At 33.9% G+C, this 9,806-nt stretch overlaps 1 protein-coding gene across 3 annotated transcripts; it reads left to right on the plus strand.

Moving 5' to 3' along the window:
• The first annotated feature begins 2,505 nt into the window (after nucleotides 1-2,505).
• LOC125211579 (glucomannan 4-beta-mannosyltransferase 1-like) lies at nucleotides 2,506-5,093 on the plus strand. 3 transcript variants are annotated; one of them, XM_048111441.1, is made up of 9 exons: nucleotides 2,509-3,109; nucleotides 3,185-3,283; nucleotides 3,429-3,681; nucleotides 3,755-3,865; nucleotides 3,942-4,078; nucleotides 4,153-4,266; nucleotides 4,351-4,553; nucleotides 4,626-4,838; nucleotides 4,927-5,093. In XM_048111441.1, the coding sequence occupies exons 1-9, from the start codon at nucleotides 2,792-2,794 to the stop codon at nucleotides 5,087-5,089; spliced, it is 1,611 nt and encodes a 536-aa protein (XP_047967398.1). In that variant the 5' UTR covers nucleotides 2,509-2,791; the 3' UTR covers nucleotides 5,090-5,093. The 3 variants fall into 3 exon arrangements, with proteins under 3 accessions (XP_047967399.1, XP_047967398.1, XP_047967400.1); XM_048111442.1 differs by lacking the exon at nucleotides 4,153-4,266 and having other exon boundaries at nucleotides 2,506-3,109; XM_048111443.1 differs by lacking the exon at nucleotides 2,509-3,109 and having other exon boundaries at nucleotides 3,195-3,283; nucleotides 3,417-3,681.
• Nucleotides 5,094-9,806: the final 4,713 nt, after the last annotated feature.

A 9,806-nucleotide genomic window follows, 5' to 3' on the forward strand; every position in this document is an offset into this window, starting at 1 on the left:
GTTTGTGGATGTAGAAATCGTTATATTTTTGTGCCATACAAGAAACATCACTAGAAGTGAAGCCCAATTACACAAAACTAATGGAGATTGTCAAAATTTTAGCATGTTATTGTTGCATGATACTTGTCCTTACTCCCTATATGAAAAAAATCAAGAAATGTCGGGATTAAATTGAGTAAACACCCCAAAGCGATGAAAAGAAACAAGTTAATCAACGCTTCTTCATATTACACCTTACACGCCCTCCTCAATGTTGGCTTTTGGTTGCTGAGACCAAAATGATATCTACAAAATGGAGAGATTTCGGAAAAAGGGGCTCAATTCGCAAGTCTTTCGAAATTTGACATTAAATTCGTTGACCTTTCGAAATTTGGGTTCGTGGTATGTGAATTTTTCGAAAGAAGGAATTTTTGAATTTTTATATGTTATCTCTTCTCTTTTCATATTATTTCTCTCAAAATATTTAAGAATCGACCAAATTACCCTCTAATATTTTCACAAGAATTTTTTGATTATTTTTTACTCCCATTATTTTCAGTTTTCACCACGTCCACCGCCACTGCACTTTTTTTTCCAAAAGCCAAACCTTTCTCCCTCTTGGATGAACCATGATTTCTATCATGGATTTCTTCTTGTCGGGATTCCAGAGACCGATTCAAACCCTAATTTCCTGTCCTTCTCCTCACCTGAGTTGAGGAGCATTATGTCGGAACTCGGAGGAGATCACGTTGCTCCACCGGCTCTTCAACATTAAGATCTTATGGTTCAATCTGTGCAGCGGTGGCATGCTGCTCTCCGGCATCGGCGCCTCCTCACTTCCGCCAATGCAGAATCTGGTTGATCCACGGCGGCCTCCTCCTCTCTCTCTGCCTAGAGCTCGAGATCGAATCCGGCGCCGGCGGCGGATTGTGTAGTAACCGGAGACTTTCAGAGAGGTCGTCGGCGGTGCCGTAGAGGCGGCAAGTGCGTCTCGAGCCACTAGTCGATGCGGCCGATGTGGAAGGCGTGGTTGCATTTGGGGATGAGGCGAAGGACTTCGGCGTCGTCGAATTTGGTGAGGCAGACGCGGCATTCGACGCCGAGGAGGGAGGGGAAGCGGAAGAAAGGGAGGGCTTCAATGGGGGATTTCTCAAGGCCGGAGGCGGATTGGGAGAGGGGGATGGTGTTGGTGTTGGTGGCAGCGGTGGTTGGTGGTGATGGAGGCGGAGGTGGTGGCAGAACTTGGCGTAGAGGAGGAGGAACAAGGTGAGGGAGAACACGACGGCGAGCATAGCCAAATAGTATATGGAAGCTCCATGATTCTGATACACAAACTAATTGAGCATTACAGAGAGCCGGAAAAATTGGAGCTTTCATTATTAGAGCATCTCCGACTCCAAGGGGAGAGGTAAATGGAGAGGTAAACTAGTATAACTACCATATTTATCTATTCTTCATGGAAAATTATTCTCCAAAAGGAGAGATACTTGAGAAGGTATTATACATTTTCCCATTTTGAAGAGGTATCTTTACCTCTCCATATGAAGAGATAAATATCATATTTACCTTCTTTTCATAAAAAATATTTGAGAAGGTATTACACTTTATGTTTTTTTAATGCTTTTGTACTACTATTTTATTTTTTTTTAAATGATATACCTTTCTATATACTTTTTATCCTTGGAGTTGATTGATTTTTAGAAAGGTATATTGCACTTTTTGAGAAGGTATAAACATGATATACCCTTTTCATTTACCTTCTTCCCTTAGAGTTGCTCTTACACAGCGGTAATGAAGGTACAAAATACTAGTAGGAGTCTAGTACTGTACTATTAAAATTGTTGTGAATAAGTATGGAGGACAATTTGGTCATTTTTATAAATATTTTGAGAGAAATAATATGAAAAGAGAAAAGAAAACATATAAAAATTCGAAAATCCCTTAGTTCCGAAAAATTCGCATGCCACGAACCCAAATTCCAAAAGATCAACGAATTTAACGTCAAATTTCGAAAGACTTGCGAATTGAGCCATTTTTCCAAAATATCTCCTAAAAGATGGAACGTTATTTTGAATAATCGTTTCAATAACAAAGATAAAGATTCGTTGGGTGGTCCTACCAGTAAAAAATGTAGTTATGCTAGTAGAGTACTCCACTTGTTTAATTATTGGAAATACTACCATATCCAATAATACAGCGACTCAATGATCCTACTATAACATGGCCCACTTGTTAACTGCTTCTGTCACGTGGGCATTGTTCAATTATCTCCATTCAACACCAATGCAATTGTTTAATTAGATTGGCCGATTTCTAAATTTGGCAAAACAAAGTTGATGATCATGTTAAGAGTGCTTAGTCTCAATTACAATAGCTAAATTAAAAATTAAAGGAACCTAGATATTAAAAAGGAGAGGACCACAATCTGGTGCTGTTGTAGATGCTTGCTTGTACCCCAAAAAATATGTGCAATAGTAATAAAGAAGTTTAGATTAACGAATATTCGTAGCTCAGATGCTTCTTCCATCCCTCCCACATGATCTGAAAACGCCAAATATATTTTGTCTCTACAAGTTAACAACCCTACATCGATTGTAGTAAATGCTATCTCGTTGATCTTCTTCAATAAATTATCCATAGACCATAATCATACACTATTATTCCTTTTTCATTTTGGCTACCTGTAAGTGTCCCCTGCATTCTTGAGAAGGCAATAATGGAACTCAAACAATTATCCCATGCTGACTGATTGTGAACTCTCATACCTAGAAACCAAAGGAAAACAGAGCATCCCCTGTTTCTGGATCTTACAATGGCAGAGATGATGGGTTTTGTGATGGAATGGGCGGTGGGGCCGACGACGGCGGAGAGCATGGGGCGGTTGTGGGGCACAGTCAAAGCTACATTCTTGGCTCGGGGCGTGCGATTGGGTCTGTTTATTTGCTTGATAATGTCGACGATGCTGTTCGTGGAGTGGCTTTACATTGGGTTTGTTGTTGCATATGTCAAGCTGTATAAGAAGAAGCCCGAAAAGAGGTACAAATGGGAGGCCATTCGGGCCGACCCAGAAACTGGAAATGCTGCTTTTCCTATGGTTCTTGTTCAAATTCCCATCTTCAATGAAAAAGAGGTCAGTTTCATTATTCTAGAAAGATAGAGGGACTAAAGGTTTAACCTTTATGATATTGTTGTGGTGGGTTTGTAGGTTTTCAAGCTTTCGATTGGTGCAGCATGTAAACTCACATGGCCTGCTGATAGGCTGCTCATTCAAGTCATGGATGGCTCCACCGACACTCTCGTCAAGGTAATGCCAAAAAGTCCAAGATTTCACTGAGTTTTTGTTGTACTTTTTCCTACTTTTGTTCTGATTCAAAATAGTATAAGCTCTTCTGCAATTGACAAAGGTGCCAAGTTATATAGTTATTGTAAGCTATCAGTTAAAATTGTAGGAAATGGTGGAGAAGGAATGTGTGAGGTGGGCAAGTGAGGGCATTAACATTAAATATCAAAGTCGAAACACAAGGGAAGGCTTCAAAGCCGGAGCACTCAAAGAAGGCATGGAGTATGGGTATGTTAAAGAATGCCAGCACGTTGCCATTTTCGACTCTGATTTTCAGCCCGACCCTGACTTTCTCCAACGTGCCGTCCCTTTTCTCCTTCACAACCCTGATCTTGCTCTCGTTCAAGCCCGTTGGAGGTTTGGTAAGATTGCCTCACTAATCAATCAGCAATTTCTGCACCAACTATATAATGATACGGCCATTTCGAGATACAGTGAATGCAGATGAATGCTTACTGACTAGACTGCAAGAAATGTCTCTGGACTATCACTTCATAGCTGAGCAAGAAGTCGGATCATCTGTCCACGAATTCTTCGGATTCAATGGTAGCATTAAGTCTATAAAAATCTATACTTTGCTGTAAAATTGGAATAGTGTGATGAGATGTGAGAATTTGATCAGGAAGTGGTGGAATATGGAGAGTGGCAGCAATGAAAGAGGCTGGAGGGTGGGATGACAGAACCACTGCAGAAGACATGGATCTCGCCATTCGAGCTGCCCTACAAGGCTGGAAACTTCTATATGTAGGAAATCTTGAGGTATGTATGGAGTGACATATTTTTTAGTTGTAACCTACACTCTAATGTAGAATGACAATTTGTGGTTTGAATAGGTGAAAAGTGAGCTTCCCTCTACTCTCAAAGCGTTTCGTTCACAGCAGTATCGTTGGTTCTGTGGCCCGAATAACTTGTTTAGGAAAACAATGATGGATATTGCTAGGAGCAAGGTTTATTTTGACAGAAATATAGTACTAGCTAGTTTTGAATTTGATTTGATTTGTGTGATGAAGTAGTGGTTTTGATGTTGGCAGAAAATCTCAGTGTGGAAGAAGATATATATGATATACAACTTCTTTGTGGTCAGAAAGATAATTGGGCATACTTGCATATTCTTTTCCTACTGCATAGTGCTTCCGTTGACGATTCTAGTAGCCGGGGTTGATGTTCCAAAAGGCGGCGCAGTTTTTGTGCCGTGCATCATCACTGCCATCAATGTAGCCTTGTCGACTCCAAGGTCTTCCCTAATACTACAATTATTAGAGAGTATTTGCAAATGTTGAAATGGTGAGAGTTGATAATATTTCAGGTCACTCCATCTAGTTGTGGTTTGGGTGCTGTTCGAGTGTGTGATGTCGTTCCACCTCACCAAGGCCATATTCACGGGCTTGCTGGGAGCGAAGAGCGCTAATGAGTGGCTCGTCACTCAGAAGGTCGGAGATAGTGCAATGAGGAAGAAGATTGAGAGTGAAGCAAGTGCTAATGCACCAAAGAGATCACTCTATCAGCTTATCAGAAGCAGGTAAATTTTTCTTTTTGTTCTGTTAATATATGATGTGAATATGTGATGATGCAGTTTGAATAGTGAGACATCTAAATTTATTTTGCAGAATTTTGTTGAGCGAGGTGGGATTTGGGATGTTTCTTTTCATGAGTGGAATATATGGATTCCTATTTAGAAATGATTACTACTTCATATATCTATTCATTCAAGCCTTCATGTATACAGTTGTGGGATTTGGGTTCCTTGGCAAAATAATTCCCATTTATTGATTTATTCAATCTGAATTCAATTGTTCATTGTTTGTTATAAATTATAATGCATTCGGGGTACATTGAGTTCGATTATTGAGTATCAAATTTCTAAAATTTGGATAATAAAAATCATAATATGGAGGAGATTAAATTTTCGAAAATCTTCCGGTGGGGATTTCAAAAATTGTCTTTCGACAAAAGATTAAATAATGTAATTTGATAAAATATTTATTTCGTGAATTAACTTATGAATTTCTAGAAATCATCCCATTAGATTATCGGATAAGAGGATCTTTGATATATTTCTAACAATATCAATACCCGCAATACAATCACTTCATCATACTCAAGATGACATAATTATTGAATAGTGAAAATCAACAAATATTGACAATACAATCACTTCATCATACTCAAGATGACATAATTATTGAATAATGAAAATCAACAAATATTGACAAATCAAAATAACGTAAGACTAACACCGTTTGTTCTATATTACTTAAATAAATTTGGAAATAAGTAATCGATCATTGAAATCTCATATACTTGATTTATAACATGAAGTATTTATCTCAACGTGAATCACTTAGAGCTAACCAATTACCACACTTCAGTGTGAGTCATTCAAAGATAGCGGATCCCTTCACAATGGTTTTTCTAGTGTATCTGTTGTTTCTTATGTTTTTCCATTTGTTTATTTCAAGTAATATGTCTATGAATAATTAAACTCATGGAACTCTACTAATTGAGAGTGACTAAATACTACTCCCTTCGTCCACAAAAAATAGGACATATTTGTCATTTTTGGTTGTCCACTAAAAATAAGGCACACTCAAAAAAGAAAAGTTTTCAACAACTTTTGTTTTACTGTACTTTTTTTTCCTACTCCCTTATTAATAATATGGACCCCACATTCCAGTAACACTACTTCTCTCTTATTTTACCAATTATACGCTAAAACTCGTGTCATTCATAAAGTGTCCTATTTTTCGTGGAGGGGTGGAGGGAATATGTTTTTCTATTGATCTATTTCTCCAGACTCCACTTTTGTAGTATAAAATTCTTAACGACTATACATGAGCTACTTCTCTCTTATTTTACCAATTATACGCTAAAACTCGTGTCATTCATAAAGTGTCCTATTTTTCGTGGAGGGGTGGAGGGAATATGTTTTTCTATTGATCTATTTCTCCAGACTCCACTTTTGTAGTATAAAATTCTTAACGACTATACATGAGATTATTTGGCCAATAATTAATTGATTATTGTACTGTTACAAAAGTCGAGAGGTGAATATTTATACTTCGAACATAAAATTAGTAAACATCAAATCAATTATAACCAATAATGTTTGAAATTAAGTACGACTGAAACAATGGATCTTGGGAAATTTTAAGAGTTGCAATTCTCATGACTTGTAACTTGGTTAATAACCAACAATCTTAATGAGGGTGTGTTCACCTTCCATGAAATACCATAATTTGGGTTTAATTCATGGGTTTATCAGCTCTTCAGTTTTCCAGAGTCAAAACATGAAGGCCCATGATAATATGCCAAGCCCGCACTGTTCATTAATATACTTTCAGTATTTGAAAATCTTTTCTTACTAATAAGGTGAGACTTATTCTCCACTAATCTTTAATCGCTTTTTCTTTACATTTATCTTTCTTAATTTACCAATAATATATTAAAATCTATGTTATTTCAAAAAAATTTATATTTTAACGACAGAGGTGGTATTATCTAATTCAATATATACAAAACATAAAATATAATTCACATAATTCAATTTGAAATTTAAATGAGCCCATGTTAATTTATAATTCTGGACCATGATTAAATATATATTGAGTCCACGTTAATCTTTATAAATTTGGATCATGATTATCATATAATCCATGTTAATATCATGCATGTTTGACAAATAGTATGTATTTTTGGATAACATATTGAGTTAATTATTTTGTTTTTGTGATTTAATTCGTCTCCATATAAATAATATGAGGATATATACACAATATATTAGTCAAATATATAAAATATAATTATGAAAAAATATTGACATTGATAAAAAAATCATTTCCCAAATAAAAATATTGGAAGAAAATAAAGGGGAAAACCTCGCTATTAATTTAATTGAGCTAAAATAGAGTTTAGGAGATCAACAAGTTAAATTGGGAAATTCTAGGTCCGTAGTCCACACAATCGAACTATGAAAATCCAGTTGTTGCATTATATATTTCGGCGAAATTTAAGGAAATAATTTATTTTCAAAAATCCTGTTCGCATTATAAAATTCCAAACCCAATTATTTCTAATTTAATTTTGAGTAGTGATAAACGTACGTATACGTACGTACATAACCGAACTTTTTAAAACATTTTACATTGAAAATCATTTTATAAACATTAATTGATTTAAAATAAATTTCATACTAATCATTTTGCAACACTTCAAGAAAGATTTAAAATTTATACTTAAATATTTGTATATTTAATAAAATATATATTTTTTACTAAATATTGTATATTAATTCAAATCATAGTCGAAATCATACTACGATTCGACATAAAATTTCTATATCACTTCTTTGTTATTGCTACATATATTACAATAAATAACAAAATTAATTTTTAATTAAATTCACTTAAATCTAAAAAAATTTAAAATATTATGTATAAAATGTACGTTTATCTTTTCCCTAATTTTCATATCAGTAAAGTTATAACGGCGGCGGTTGTTTAAGAAACGCATCTCAATCACAGAAGTAAAAGTCACGTACAACATTCATAGCCTTACAACTTCAAATTTTCAAAGTAAATTATGTACATTTATCACTATCCTATAAGAATAATTGGATATTTGCTAAAACGTTTACACTAGAAAATAGGGATTGTGTTAATGGCAGCATTTATATCATGATTGCCTTTTTCAAATTTGAACGTACTAAATTCAGATAAATAAATTTCTATAAAATCAAATTCAAGAAAGTTAATAAATCAATCCGTAAAAATCCTCCATTATAATTAACTAGTAGTACGTTTATTTTATGATTTTACACATTACAATTAAAAAAATATTGTTAATTTAGAGGTGATATGATACTACTATTAATAATGTACACTTGTTAAACCATCTCCAAATATTTACACCAAATTTAAATCCATTTACACTAAATTTAAATCCATTTTTGAGTATATACATGTCATACCAAAAATAGTTTAACTCCAACCATTTACACTAAATTCAAAAATTACATCATTTTGATTTATCGTCTCATAAAATTTTTGCACTCACACTATATGAGAAATGAGAAACGAAAAACAATAATATTACAGGGCTTACCATTGTTAGAATATTAGAAATACTAATTGTTTTGGTAATTAATTATACTTGAAGAGTTATTGTTATCTCCTAAAAATAGAGATTTATTGAGTGTATCTCATCACATGAATCTTGACGATTTCAAGTTTTTTATTCAACAGATTTCAAATTTATGGTTGTCTATTGGATTTTATCTTACTTACCATAAACTTTTTAAAAGTAATGATAACGATTATATAATTTAATACAATTACTAAATCATTTAACCACTCTAATATACAATATTGAATCATCATTTCATTCCAAAATAAGTACGACTATAGTAACACCATATTTAAAACTTTTGATTCAATTAATATTTCCTACACATGCATGGGTCTCGGCCTATAATAGGTAACATTGCATATCCTAATTTAACAATCATTGCAAAAATAAAATAAAATAATGATTTTCTTGTACTGGAAGTACTAAAAAAGCACTCTACTAACTTTTTAACTTATGTGGTAATTACAATCATCGCTCTACAATCATGGGAACATACTACATATGGCATAATATCTATTAGGGGAAACTCTGACGCCGGAATATTTTTCTGATCACCGGACGTTCGGTCTTTCAGGTGGGCCCTTTGTTATCACAAAAATTATTGTGGACAATTTTAGTAATTTTCCCTTTCCAGAAGGTTGGTGGGTCAACCCAACAATTTTTACTGTCTATTTATATTCATTTTATTCGAATATTCCCCTAGAATAAAAAGGCAAAAAATTAGAATAAGAAAGGAGGAGAACGTAAACGGGAAAGAAATCCATCGCGTTTTGAACTTAAAAATAGTGCCGATATCTCGTGGATAGTGTGATTTCAAAAATCCTTTTCTATTTGCTTTATAATTTCAATTACTATATGCGTTTTTATTAGATTTATAGCACAATAAACTAAATAGTCAAATTTATTCTAAACTGTACTGAATTCTTATAGGTTAAAATTTATTGGTCAAAGCATTAGTACGTACTAAATAAAAGATTATTTATGGTTTTAAAAATCATACATATTTTTTGAAGTGTACAATTTTTTTAATCTGACCTAAATAGAAAAGTTCGGCACATTTTGATCTAACGTGGTTATTTGTGAAATCTATGTTGTTTAATCTGAATATACATGAAACAACATCATTTCGATGCCCTAAATCTTAAATTTAATGTTGAATATGTGCTTAAATATGTTCGGTGAATCTGTTGGGTTAAAGAATGATCTGCCCTAGAAAATTGACATCAATCTTAAAGTTTGTGATTCTGAATATCATTTCAAAGTTAATGAAACATTAGAATTCATCCAAAATTTATAGTATTAAGACCAATATCCCATAAAAGGTGAATAGCAAATTGACTATTTTGCATAAAGAAAAGGAATA

The sequence above is a fragment of the Salvia hispanica genome, chromosome 3 (assembly GCF_023119035.1).
Source record: "Salvia hispanica cultivar TCC Black 2014 chromosome 3, UniMelb_Shisp_WGS_1.0, whole genome shotgun sequence".
NCBI lineage: Eukaryota > Viridiplantae > Streptophyta > Magnoliopsida > Lamiales > Lamiaceae > Salvia > Salvia hispanica.

What these genes read in the sequence shown, in the direction of transcription:
- LOC125211579 (XM_048111441.1), top strand. Translation starts at nt 2,792, where the DNA reads ATGGCAGAGATGATGGGTTTTGTGATGGAATGGGCGGTGGGGCCGACG. An exon ending in CCATCTTCAATGAAAAAGAG is followed by an intron (nt 3,110 to 3,184) that starts GTCAGTTTCATT and finishes GTGGGTTTGTAG; the next exon opens with GTTTTCAAGCTTTCGATTGG. An exon ending in TATATGTAGGAAATCTTGAG is followed by an intron (nt 4,079 to 4,152) that starts GTATGTATGGAG and finishes TGGTTTGAATAG; the next exon opens with GTGAAAAGTGAGCTTCCCTC.